This window comes from Brachycentrus maculatus, unplaced genomic scaffold (genome assembly GCF_059751285.1).
Source record: "Brachycentrus maculatus isolate JH-2025_06_01 unplaced genomic scaffold, ASM5975128v1 h1tg000109l, whole genome shotgun sequence".
NCBI lineage: Eukaryota > Metazoa > Arthropoda > Insecta > Trichoptera > Brachycentridae > Brachycentrus > Brachycentrus maculatus.
In genome coordinates, this window is record NW_028280862.1 from 541,316 (window position 1) to 556,257 (window position 14,942).

Here is a 14,942-nt window from a genome sequence, read left to right on the forward strand (position 1 = left end):
AAATATTTCTCGTGGGCAGGTACTGAATAAATTCCCGAAAATTTTACGTAGGAATGAAATAATTGAAATGCTCTGGTTCTCCTGATGAATAATTATTAAATTTCACATTACGGTGAATTTATACAAAAATTGTTTTTACTTTGATCTCCATGTAATTAAACATTTTTAAATGGTCTTTCAAAAAACCTTTTTTGGGATGAAATAATATTTTCACACTTCAAAGGAAAATGAAAAATAATTTAGATTAAATTATTTTCTCATAATAATATAATTAACTGTTTAATTTTTACATTTTTAAAAATGTTTTTTAATTTATTTATTTTATATAAAAAGTCCCAAGGTAATTAAATAAAGATGTTAGGAAAAACATTCCTTTTAAAAACGTCGTTTATCAAAAATTGCCAATTTTCAGTTGTGCATGTTTTCGGAATGCCCAGAAATTGTACTATATCCCAGCAAAAGCGACAATTTTTAACTTAATATTTACCCTCTACAGGGCAGAAAGTGATGTTTTTGCATTTTGAAGAAAAGGTATTGTTTAATTATTTTTTTAAATGTACTTAATAAATTTCAAATGGAGAAAAACCTAAAAAAATCTGTTGCACAGTAAAAAGTTCAATAAGTGGCTTGATATTGATTTTTAATGCATTTTCATTATATTTTTAAACTTTTGAAACAATCTCTCGAAAAATCAAGTTTTTTGACTTTTGACGTTGTTGATTGGAGTGAGCGATGTGTCCATACATCCATATGGGTTTCGTAAACGTGTTCTATATAAGTGTTTCCCAACCTTATTTGTACCATTTGTACATTCACGAATCGAAAATCTCGCTTCAGTTGTACATACTCATATGTTGGAAATAGTAGGTACTCTGACATTAAAACAATAACCAATGGATCGAAAATGCTAAGTTTAGTCATATAAAAGATTAAAAAATACAATACAAATCAAATTTATAAATTTTATAACCAACAAACACAAATAATAAATAAAAAGTGTAAGTCCCTCTCCAAGCTCAAGAGGCAACTGGGTTGACCGGGTTGATATGGTAACAGGGTTGACATGGTTACAGGGTTGACATGAAAACTGGGTTGCCATGGCACAGAGTTGACCGAGTTAACATGGCGACGGTGTTGACATGGCAACTGGGTAGACCCGGTTGACATGGTAACAGGGTTGATATGGTTACAGGGTTGACATGGCAACTGGGTTGCCGTGGCACAGAGTTGACTGAGTTGACATGGCGACGGTGTTAACATAGCAACTGGATAGACTCGGTAGACATGGTAACAGGGTTGACATGGTTATAGGGTACATGGCAACTGGGTTGCCGTGGCACAGAGTTGACCGAGTTGACATGGTTACGGTGTTGACATGGCAACTGTGTAGACTGGGTTGACATGGTAAAGGGGTTGACATGGTAACAGGGTTGACATGGCAACTAGGTTGCCGTGGCACATAGTTGACCGTTTTGACATGATGACGATGTTGATGTTTTGACATGATGGCAACTGGGTAGAACCGGTTGACATGGAAACAGGGTTGACATGGTAACAGGGTTGACATGGCACCCGTGTAGACCAGGTTGACATGGTAACTGGATTGACATGGCGACGGTGTTGGCATGGCAACTGGGTAGACCCGGTTGCCATGGTTACAGGGTTGACATGGTTACTGGGTTGATATGGCAACTAGGTTGCCGTGGCACAGAGTTGCCGAGTTGACATGGCGACGGTGTTGACATGGCAACTGGGTAGACCCAGTCAATATGGTAATAGGGTTGACATGGCAACTGTGTAGACCGGGTTGATATGGTAACAGGGTTGACATGGTAACAGGGTTGACATGGTTACAGGGTTGAGATGGCAACGATCCCCTCCCCCCAATCAATTTTTATTTTAAAAACCTTTTTTTCAATTTTTATTATAAAAAGAGAAATATTCGTGTTTTCCTGATTTACAAAAATACTTTTAAATATTAATAATATTTTTAATATAAATTTAATACTATTTCTGTGAGCCTAAGCGGTTCATTATTAGAAATGGGTTTTAAATTGTGGTAGAGTGGGTTCAAACTGAGAAACTGTATACATATGTACATGTACACTATGCCTACATATGGAGTAGCTGAAAACATAACAGTTACCCGATAGTCACATCCGAAATAATAAATGTGGTAAATCCGTCTGGAGGTAAGGCATTAGAGATGTAATATTGAAGCAGAATAAGCCGAGGGGGGAGGCAGGCACATCCTACATCTTATTTCCGGTGCGCCCATCCGTGCCAAAGAAAATTCGCCGGGAAATTCCGTATAATCTATCTCGTTTCCGGTTTCCAAAGGCATGAGAAAAATCATTATATTTTTTTCAATTCTTCACACGTATTTTCTTCAATACTTTATCTTATCATTCCTTCTATATTTTCTATCTCTTCTTTCTTACATCCATTCTATTTCTATTTTGACTTCGATCGATTTTACTGTTATATAAATATAAGCTGTATAAAAGTGATAATCATGTCATCAGGAATATCTTAGTATGTAAAATAATCCGCTTAGGATCATGCATAACATAACATGAAAATAAAATGGTCAGTGCTCATTAAAAACTTTTTGAAACCAACTTTAGATGGCTACAGTGAACTCGCACGTACAGCGTCATGAGATTTAAGATACATATATGTAAGAATTCGAACATCTTTTGTACATTTCATATTATTATTTTGAAATCTCATCAAAGATGAAGAAGAATTTGAAAGTCTGGGCATTTACGGGGCTGACGACCGTCATAGGCTGGTTTAAATGATCACATTCACTAATTATACCCATTATTGACAACCACAACACTCAAATTCTTGGAAGTTCTATATATATGAAGTTCTATATATATATATACGATTCCCAAGGGGGGTAAAATAAATATAAGTGATTTTTTCACTGTAATATTTATTCAATATTACCATGGACTGGTACCTGAAGCGGAGGGCTGATCACCTTTCCCTCATGTGTAAACGATCAAGATAACACTATATTAATATGACACAGTGCCCTATGCACCATTGGGGTGCGGATAAGGGTTTTTTATTTTTTATTCTACATATATGAAACAATTTTGAAAAATTGTTCTTGAATCACTAGAACTTCACGAGAGACATCTATTGGTGAGATGAAAAGAAGCTTTTGTTGAGAACAAACTCTTTCGTATTCTTTTTCATTTTGTTTATCTTGTACATTTGTCGCACAATCATATAACGGATCGCATTTAGATATTCTTATAATTAAGGAATAATATTTTCGTTCTCTTGTGAAATAACAGAGAGTGGAATTAGTTTGACAGTAAAATATTTTCAAAATACGGTATTCAAATATTCAAACACGATCAAAATATTATATTCAAATATTTCTAAAATTAACGATTTAAATTTTCAAATGTTTTCATAATACAATAATTTATTTATTTATTTCTCAAAACATATTACATACATAAGTCATAAATATAATATTCCCGATGAATAATTTCTATTTCTCATTTTGGGACATGGGATTAAGGTTAACAAGACTGGAACACAAATAATAAAGTTACAATTTTTTTATTTTTAAATAACCAAAACTAATACTAATACATGGCAAAATATAATAACAAAAAACAGGTATAATAAATAGGCATAAGAAGCATATTTAAAATAAATAAATGAGAAAAACATAAGGTAAGAAGCATATTTAAAATAAACAAATGAGAAAATATAAAAAATATACGGTAAAAACAAAATAAGAAAATATTTACAACATTTTGAGTGTGTCCAAATACTTGTTCACAAAATCTGGATTATCTCCAATAACAGGAGTTATGTAATTAGAGATAATCCAGATTTTGTGAACAAGTATTTGGACACACTCAAAATGTTGTAAATAAATTATCTGGTCAAATTATAAGCTTAATAATAAAAATGAAAATGGTATTTTCTGGCGTTTCTCATGTGTGTGATTATAATCCAGGATTCGGATCTCACATACTAAAATAAGAGTTTCTGCTTAATAAAAACGCTTCTTTACATCTCACCAATAGATGTCTCTAGTGAAGTTCTAGTGATTCATGAACAAGGTTTCTAAATTGGTTCATATATATAGAACTTCCAAGAATTTGAGTAGTGTGGTTGTCAATAATGGGTAGAATTGGTGAATGTTACACGTGTGTAAAGTGATCACTTAAACCAGCCTATGACGGTCGTAAGCCCCGTAAATGCCCAGACTTCCATATTCTTCTTCATCTTTGATGAGATGTCAAAAAATAATAAGAAAATATGACTAAACACTACATGTATATCTTTCTATAAAGTATTTTTTCAGATAATTTATTTTGGGTCCCCGAATGGGTTTTATTTTATATATGTCAGGCAGCTGGTTAATTTGGGTATAGGCAATATATTGTAAGGACCTTACTCTAAATTTTGTAGTGTTTTTTTAAATGTGATATTTTTAAAAATTACAAAGCATAATATTTAAATTTTCAAATACTTTAAAAATACAGTAGTATAATTCAAATATACGAGTATCTAAATTAAATCTTAAATTACGTTCCCCTAAAATAATATTCAATAAAAATACTAAAAGTAAATTTATTGCGAATTTTTGGTAACAGAAATAAATTAAGCGTTGGAAGATAAATTAAGGGCAAGTACCTAGATTTAATATGCTGGTTTTTGCTTTAAAACCATTGTGGAAAAATTATTGGGGAAAATTTTATTAAATTTTTATGTAAATTTGAGTTATCAGTTTCAACCATCTTTAAATAGGGCTGACCGAATTAATAAAAAACTCAGTTTGGTATCACTTTACTTGGAAATGAATTACAAAAATGAATTTTGAATTACAACATTTTGAGTGTGTCCAAATACTTGTTCACAAACCTGGATTATCTCCAATTATAGGAGTTATTTTCATTTAGTTTTTTGACATCTCATCAAAGATGAAGAAGAATATGGAAGTGTGAGTATTTACGGGCTGACGACCGTCATAAGCTGGTTTGAGTGATGACTTTACACACGTGTAACATTCACCAATTCTACCCATTATTGACAACCACACTACTCGAATTCTTCTTTTCATCTCACTAATAGATGTCTGAAGTGAAGTTCTAGTGATTCAAGAACAACGATTAAAAATTGGTTCATATGTATATATATAGAACGTCCAAATCGCAAATTTGTTAAGGAGTTATTTTTACATTTTTGACATCTCAACAAAGATGAAGAAGAATATGGAAGTCAATGTTAAGATATCAAATAATCATATATAATTACTGCTAATTGGAGACAATGCGGATTTGTTTAAGTTTTTGGACACACTCAAAACGTTGTAAATAAATTAACTGGTCAAATTATAAGCTAAAATAATAAAAATGAAAATAATATTTTCTGGCGTTTCTCATGTGTGTGATTATAATCCAGGATTCGGATCTCACATACTAACAAAAGAGTTTCTATAAAAAAAAAAGTTTTTTTCATCTCACCAATACATGTCTCTAGTGAAATTCTAGTGATTCAAGCACTATGTTTCGAAATTGAAATATAAATATAGAAGTTCCAGGAATTTTAGTAGTGTGGTTGTCAATCATGGGTAGAATTTATGAATGTTACACGTGTGTTGAGAAACGGGTACACGGGTGAATCACTTAATTTATGTTCAATTTTTAATTTATTCAACAAAAAAATAAAATAGACATAACAAACAATATTCAAGGCGTATATATTAAAAGAAGACTTAAAGGCGTAGAAGAATCCCGCTTCGGAAAACTCCTTCGGACACATGGAACAGATCAATATCCAATGTGATATTGTTCAACATAGCGGTAGCTCTTCCTACAGGCATAACCATCGGCAGGTTGGTCCTGTGTATAGGAATGTGAAACAATCTATGTCTTAGGTAACTATCGGGAACATACAGACTAATGTTCCGGATAGTTTCAGGATTATCGATCAGTCTATGACGGTCGTAAGCCCCGTAAATGCCCAGACTTCCCAATTTTTATTAATCTTTGTTGAGATGTCAAAAAATAATATGAAAAACCACGTTATTTCGACATCTTTAACTAGTTTTTCCAACGTAATATTACGTACGAATTTTCCTTGAATGAAAAATTCCGTTTGCTTTATGACTTGCGTGTTTCAGCTAATTACGAAATTTATATAACTTAGTTATGCCTTTCATGTTTCATGCTGGCCATCCGGCGTGGAGATTTCAGGAATTTTTCAGTAATTACGGTCGTGAAATTAGAATTTTAATCAGGGGGTAATTATTTGAAAGCCTTTGATGGATTAACACAATTAAATTAGAGCCTGCGGCTGAAATCACCACGGTATGGTTCTTAAAATAACGCACGATTGTTGTCAGATTTAGAGAAAGTAAAAATATTGGGGTGATGGTGTTTTGTAGGGTGGTGCAAAATTGATCACCCTATCGGCAAATGTTATAATTTTTGCAAATTACGTTGTACGTCAATCATATTTAACGTTTATATACTAGACAGTTTAAGTATACAAACAAATTGATAAAACGGACACAAACATGTATTAATACTGGCGGCAGCCACTTGACGGATGGCAATTTTTTTACTTTGTCAATGTCTCAATAATCGTCAATTTTCAGTTGTTCATGTTTTCGAAATGCCCAGAAAATATACTAAATCCCAGCAAAAGAGGCATATTTTTAGCTTATTATTTATCCGCTACATGGCAGAAAGTGTTGTTTTTGCATTTTGAAGAAAAGGTATTGTTTAATTATTTTTTAAATATACTAAATATTTTTCAAAAGGAGAAAAAACCTTCAGGTTTTTCCTAAAAAGATATGTTGCACAGTAAAAAGTTCAATAAGTGGCTTGATATTTATTTTTAAAACATTGTATTATATTTTTAAACTGTAAAAACGTTCTCCTGTAAAATCAAGTTTTTATTTTATTTATGACGTTCTTGAAATAAGTGAACGATATATTGTGCCTTATTTAGAGCACAAAAAAATTAAGATTAGTTTTTTCAGTTACGTATTGTTATACTTCCTTAAGAAATATTGACACTTTGGGGTTAGAACAGCAAGGGAGGCTTTTAAAGGTTAAGAGGGATGCTTTTAACTCGCTAAAAGGATGTTACACAACTTTCACAGAAATGATTTAAAGCTTTTTCAGGAAGACTGAAAAATACTTTATTTTAAGACTTAAAAGAAAACTTTTGACTGAAAAAAACATTCAGGAGTCTTTATTTATTCAAGTTTTATCAAAGGATCTGTATGACTATCTCCAAAGCTTATTTCTGTTATATAATGACTTGTTTATTTGTGAACACTTCACTTCGTGTAATACCACTTTAACGATGAATGATAAGGAGAGTGTTTTATACCACACCACAAAGTTAACAATACTTTTAACAAACAAAATATGTTTTTTCTTCTCTAAATGTGATAACAATAAGAACAAAGATCAAGAACAAAGTTTAAATGAAAGTCTGACCATTTTCAGGTCTTACGACCGACATTTGATTTATTGATTGATGGCTGATTTATTTAAGTGATCGCTTTACACACGTGTAACGTTCACAAATTCAACCCATGACTCACAACCACACACTCAAATTCTTGAAAAACCTATTTATGTATATATATATATATATATATATATATATATATATATATATATATATATATATATATATATATATATATATATATATATATATATATATATATATATATATATATATATATATATATATATATATATATATATATATATATATATATATATATATATATATATATATATATATATATATATATATATATATATATATATATATATATATATATATATATATATATATATATATATATATATATATATATATATATATATATATATATATATATATATATATATATATATATATATATATATATATATATATATATATATATATATATATATATATATATATATATATATATATATATATATATATATATATATATATATATATATGTATACATATATTTATCAAACTCAAAAAACAGTGTGCGAGAGTCACTAGAGACATCGATTCTTCGAAGTTCTATATAGATATGAACCAATTTCGAAACGTTATTCTTGAATCATTAGAAATTCACTAGAGACATCGATGGTGGGATGAGGAATTCTTTTACTAAGCAGAAACTCTTTTTATTTGTAGGTGAGATCCGGATGCTGGATTATATTCACAAATGTAGTTTGACGAAAAACTCCAGAAAATATCATTTTCATTGAATTATTTTAACTTGTAATTTGACCAGATAATTTATTTACAACATTTTGAATGTATCCAAATACTTGTTCACAAATCTGGATTATTTCCAATTGTAGGAGTTTCTTTTTAATTTACAATTCATTCAAATTCATTCATTAAAAACAAATTCGTTGAAAGTTTTGAATTCGTAGAAAAGAAAACTTTCGCGGTAAGCTCACTGCATTAAAAATATCGATTTTCACCACGCTCATGTATTATTCAGTCACGGTCAAGTCGTCTTAAGGCGCTAGTCTATGCAGTGCTTTCACCCTACTTAAAAACTACCCGCAAGGATTAAAAACTTCTTCTTTTAATCCTTGTCCTCACCCATCAATGCTTACTGTCTTATGGATCTCTAAACTTTTTTTCAAACCTTCTTATTTCGGAAATATATATATATATATATATATATATATATATATATATATATATATATATATATATATATATATATATATATATATATATATATATATATATATATATATATATATATATATATATATATATATATATATATATATATATATATATATATATATATATATATATATATATATATATATATATATATATATATATATATATATATATATATATATATATATATATATATATATATATATATATATATATATATATGTATATATATATATATATATAGATAGCTAACTAACAATCACGCCAGGGGTAGGCTGAGAGAATAGAATGCCACACTAATCTATATTTGCAAACAATCTCGGACTATTCCGCATTCATGCATCTCCTATTTTCTTATTATTTTTCATACCCTATTTTAACACCTGATGTTGTTCTCAACGTAGATGAAGAAGAATATGGAATATTCTTCCATATTTTATTTCCATATTCTTCTTCATCTATGTTGAGATGTCAAAAAATAATGTTAAAATTACTCCTATTTGGACATTATCCAGAAGTGTGAATAAGTATTTTGACAAATTCAAAATTTTGGATATAAGCTAAGCGTAACATGTAGCGTATATAGCTTAAGGCCAAACTCGCATTAATAAAAGTCAGTTCGCTTCCGGCAACGCATGGAGCCGGTCGTCGGGTCACGCCTAATTTTTTCCAGAATACATTGGATTTTTATTTTATTTTTTAGAATACGGATTGAAAAAATATTTTTATAACTCATTACCTATCTAAAATTATTTTCTTTTCAAAACCATTTATTTATTTCAAAAAAAAAAAATTAAAAACTTGTGTCGGGTTGTCGTCTCGTGGTTAGTGTCGCGGACTCTCGAGTAAGAGTTTCTCGGTTCGAACTCACTCACCACAATTTGATACCTATTTTTAATAATGAGCCGCTTTTGAGTCTGCGTAATCGGAGGGCATGTATGACTAGATGTATGGATGCGAAGGAGGCGAGGAGTGTATGTCAGGACAGAAGAGTGTGGCGTTCCATCCTCTCTGCCTACCCCTGTGGGGAAACGGCGTGATGGTAGTAGTAGTAGTAGTAACCGCTTATGCTCACAGAAATAGTATGAAATCGAAGAAATTTTGTTAATAAGGAAAACACGCTGTTTGTGTGTATTGATAAAAAAATACTTCAAATGTTACCTGATTTTAAAGAAAATTATGTTGCCATTCGACGAATACTAGACCATAACTAGTTTATTTGTCGAAAACTGTAAATTATGTATTTTTAGCGAAATGGTATCGTTATTCAAAATGATGTCGTTAACGAAAATATTAATTTCACAAACGACTTTCGTTTGTTCGGTTGTATTGTTACGCGTGACGCAGTTAGTCATTGATTGCTTGATATCACGCAAATGTCGCTTCATGACGTTATTTGCAAACCATGGACAATGAATCGGAGGTAATAATAGAAATTTTAAAACGCAAGTCACTGACAATGAAATTTATTTAAAAACCTTATTATATTATAAAACTTGTGTGCGACCCATCGTGACATATCCCTCACTCCTTTCATATCAAAAATCGTCAATTTTCAGTTGTGCATGTTTTCAGAATGCCCAGAAAATGTACTACATATATCCCAGCAAAGGCGGCATATTTTTAACTTAATATTTACCCGCTACAGGGCAGAATGTGTTGTATTTTGCATTTCAAAGGAAAGGTATTGTTTAATTATTTTTTTTTTAATATAATAATAATAACACCCTTATCCGCACCCGAATGGTGCATAGGGCACTGCGTCATATAAACACAGTATTATCTTGATCGTTTACACATGTAGGAAAGGTGATCAGCCTTCCGCTTCAGGTACCAGTTCAGGGTAGTATTAAATAAATATTACAGTGAAAAAATCACTCATATTTATTTTAACCCCCCTGGGAATCGAATCCGGGACCTCCAGAAAGGTAGCCGAGTGTGCTGACCATTACACTACGGAGGCGGACTCTTTTTAAATATACTAAATATTTTACAAATGGGGAAAAAACCTTCAGGTTTTACCTAAAAAGATCTGTTGCATAGTAAAAAGTTCAATAAGTGGCTTGATATTTATTTTTCATACATTACATTATATTTTTAGACTTTAAAAACGATCTCCTGAAAAAGCAAGTTTTTTGATAAATGATGTTGTTGAAAGGAGTGAGCGATATGTGAGTCAAATGCAATAAAAATCATAATTGAACAGGAATATTGTATTATAGCCATTTACCGATCATGACATATCGACGCTTCTTGAATTATTGCAAAAAGTTTTTTGATAAATGACGTTGTTGAAAGGAGTGAGCGATATGGAATTGAAAGCAGAGCGGACACCGTAGTAACAAAAAACGCGCTAAGAGTGTCAGAGATGAAGACTCTAAGAAGCATATCTGGCAAGAGTCTATGAGATAGAATAAGAAACAACGGGATAAGGGAAATATGCAAGATAGAAGATGTCGTTAGGTGGGGAAAGCAACGAAGGAGAGAGTAGACCCCAGAAAAGATGGTCCGATGACATTAGGAAAGTAGTGGACCTGCACAGGAAGAGAGTCGCGTCCAATAGAGAACTGTGCAAGTCCAATAGGGAGGGGTTTGTTCAATACTGGACACAAGTAGAAGGCTGAAGAAATATAAAAAGGTCATATGACACACATGTCGGATAATAAAAGGATGAAGAATGTGCTTGACTGAAGATCTAGAGGCGTGGGTAAGCCCCAGACAAGATTTTTATTATGTTTTGAATATTGAAAGCATTAACTTTGTGGATCATATTGATATATTATTTCGAGAAATAATTTTTTTTTGTGTTCTGACCCACTGACATTTTTACTAACCAACTAGTTTCGGCAACAACCTGTTGCCCTCTTCAGGGTTTATTTATTACGGTTTATTTATTATTAGTAATTTCTTAATTTAATTTAATTTAATTTCCCGAAATAATATAATATTTTTACTTTTTATTTTTATTTGTATACATTTATTTAAATCACAATTTTTACATATTTTTAATTTTTTTTAGCAGAGACCCACCAAGCTACCTTGTGTGTCTTGTCGGTGGAGTTCTTTATTTAATACATTTTTTAATTGTTTTTAACGATTTTAACCTTATATAAACACAAAAAAGAGAAAAAAATTAAGAATATAAACATTTTACAATTTTCATAATATTAACTCTTGATCATTTACCCATTCCTTTATTTTGCCTTTGTTCCATATTTTATTTTGACCTCTAACATCCGTCGGCAACAAATTAAAAACGCTCGGAACGATATGTTGCAGTGTTCGACTCTCATATTTATTGTTAATTCTTGGGATGGGATGGTCTGATGTTAAGAAAGTGCACTGGAAGAGAGTCGCGTCCAACAGAGAACTGTGCAAGTCCAAGAGGGAGGGGTTTGTTTAATACAGGACACAAGAAGAAGGTTGAGGTAAGTATAGAAGGCACTGTACCTCCATCGACATCCACGCACACAGACCCTGGGCAGCAGTGTTCGTTGGCAGTGCAGCGCTTCCCATAGCAAGGGTCCTCGGGTTCCTCGGACAGCTGGCCATCCTCAGAGCCTCCATATCCCTCGTTCAAGCGCTGAAACAAATATAAACCATGAACCATACACAAAATTTTAAATGCGTCTTTCAAATCTTGTCCGCTAATTCTGGGTTGATCTCCCTTTTTATGTACATACATATTTATTAAAACTTCATGTACAGAAAACAAAAAAGTATAACATTTTGAGTGTGTCCAAATTCCGGTTCACAAAATCTGGATTATCTCCAATTACAGGAGTTATTTTCATATTATTTTTGACATCTCATCAAAGATGAAGAAATTATGGAAGTCCGGGCATTAACGGGGCTGACGACCGTCATAGGCTTATGACGGTCACTGCATCATATAAACGCAGTGTTATCTTGATCGTCAACACATGAAGGAAAGGTGATCTGCCCTCCGCTTCAGGTTGGTACTTGAATTTTGAAGACTAAACTAAACTTCCAAGAATTTGAGTATTGTGGTTGTCAATAATAGGTAGAATTGGTGAATGTTAATAATAATAATAATAAAACCCTCATCCGCACCCCAATGGTGCATAGGGCACTGCTTCATATAAACATAGTGTTATCTTGATCGTTTAAACACGAAGGAAAGGTGATCAACCCTCCGCTTCAGGTACCAGTCCAGGGTAATATTTAATAAATATTACAGTGAAAAAATCACTTATATTTATTTTACCCCCCGTGGGAATCGAATCCGAGACCTCCAGAACGGTAGCCGAGCGTGCTGACCATTACACTACGGAGGCGGACATTACACTATGAATGTTACACGTGTGTAAAGTGATCACTTAAACCAGCCTATGACAATCCACAATCCATATTCTTCTTCATCTTTGATGCGATGTCAAAAAATAATATGAATAATAGATTCACTTAAAATGTTTTATATATTTTTTTTATCATAAAAATAATAATAATAATAAAATTGGATAACTTATATAGCGCCATTTACGTAAAAAAATACCTCAAGGGCGCTTCACGGTGAATGAATTGGGGAAAATATTATGGTGGAAATGATTTAGCAAACAAATGTGTTTTTATCATCATTATATTAGTATCCAAGTCTTTGTGCGGTTACCCTTCAGGTAATATTTTACGAAAATGGCGCCATACAAATTACCCTTATTATTATTATTATTCGTAAATTCAACGAAAACATCTCACACTACTGAATGTAATATTCAGGGTCTGAGGGTTTGACGTAAATAGATCTTGTATAAGTTTAAACAACATCCGCAGGGAGTAATCATTACCAGCATCCCACGCGCTCATTATTACGAAACAAAGCGCCTCTGTAACGCTCAACAATATTGTCAATATATAATAAAAATGTAACTTCCTAAATTAGGATTTTTATGGAGTGTGTGGAAGTTTTTCGTGAAAGTATTTTAATGTTTTTGATTTAAAATAAACCCTGATGATGACAAGGTATTGTCGAAACCGGTAGGTTGAATTGTATTAATAAAAAAAGTGGTGAAAACAAAGTTGATTAATTTTATAAAGCTTATAAAATATGCCACAAAGTATCTGCGGAAAACATTAAAGAAATATATTTTTTTATTGAATTTTTTTTTACAAAATACATATTTAAATAATACAAAATAGTTGATAAATATACAAAACATTTCTAATATAACGTTTCTACCTCTCTAATAAAGTAGACACTTGTGTTTAGAGAGGGAGTTCGTTTTACAATTATTAGTATTATTTTTTTTTACTGAATTAATCAGTCTTGATAAAGAAGCGGTTAGCTTGGAAACCGGTGGACATTATAATTAAGTTATAATAAAATATTTATTGTGATTTTAAAATAAAGTTAAATTTTTATTATAAAATGGAAAACCAAAAAGTTAGTGCTTCAAATATAAATTATAATACTGTCAATATTCCGTAAATGTTGTTATTGATACGACAAACTTATTTTTATTTTGCCGGTCTTATTTTTATCGTCCGCCTCCGTGGTGTAATGGTCAGCACGCTCGGCTACCGTTCTGGAGGTCCCGGGTTCGATTCCCAAGGGGGTAAAATAAATATAAGTGATTTTTTCACTGTAATATTTATTCAATATTACCATGGACTGGTACCTGAAGTGGAGGGCTGATCACCTTTCCTTCATATGTAAAACGATCAAGATAACACTGCGTTTATATAATGCAGTGCCCTATGCACCATTGGGGTGCGGATAAGGGTTTTGATGAATGAAAAAAGTTAAATTCCTATATTCTATTATGTTGTAAAAAAAAATGTGCGCGAAAACACGTCTGGCTTTTTTGTTTGCGAGTACCTTCTTATATACTAATACCATAGAAAAGGGCTACTTGAACTTTGATGTGTTACTTGTGCCCAGTACAAACAAAATATTAAGATCTGTATTTGGACTACAATAATGAACGTATCAACATGATTCATTGTTTCCCTGACAGGTGACACTTATTGTCACCATACGTTCATTATTGTAGACCAAATACAGATTTAAATTTATTTTTTGTACTGGACTCAAGTAACACATCAAAGTTCAAGCCCCGTTCTGCGGTATGTATTTTTTTGTATTTTTTTTGTATTTTTTGTATTATTTGTATTTTTGTAAATTTGTATTTGTTTTTCTCTATGAAACAAGCGAACCTATGAAACCGCGGATGTGCGTGATAATAAAGGTTATCTTCCTT

General features: G+C 31.5%; 1 protein-coding gene across 2 annotated transcripts in view; it reads right to left on the reverse strand.

Moving 5' to 3' along the window:
- Window positions 1-14,942, reverse strand: part of LOC148310060 (prohormone-3-like) — a 50,620-nt gene that overhangs the window by 25,784 nt on the left and 9,894 nt on the right. For both annotated transcript variants that reach the window (XR_015837442.1, XM_088259077.1), the window contains exon 3: window positions 12,175-12,307. Coding sequence is in view for 1 of the 2 variants with exons in the window: in XM_088259077.1 (XP_088115203.1) it covers window positions 12,175-12,307 (133 nt within the window). In the remaining variant the exon portion in view is untranslated. The remainder of the gene's footprint in view (window positions 1-12,174; window positions 12,308-14,942) is intronic.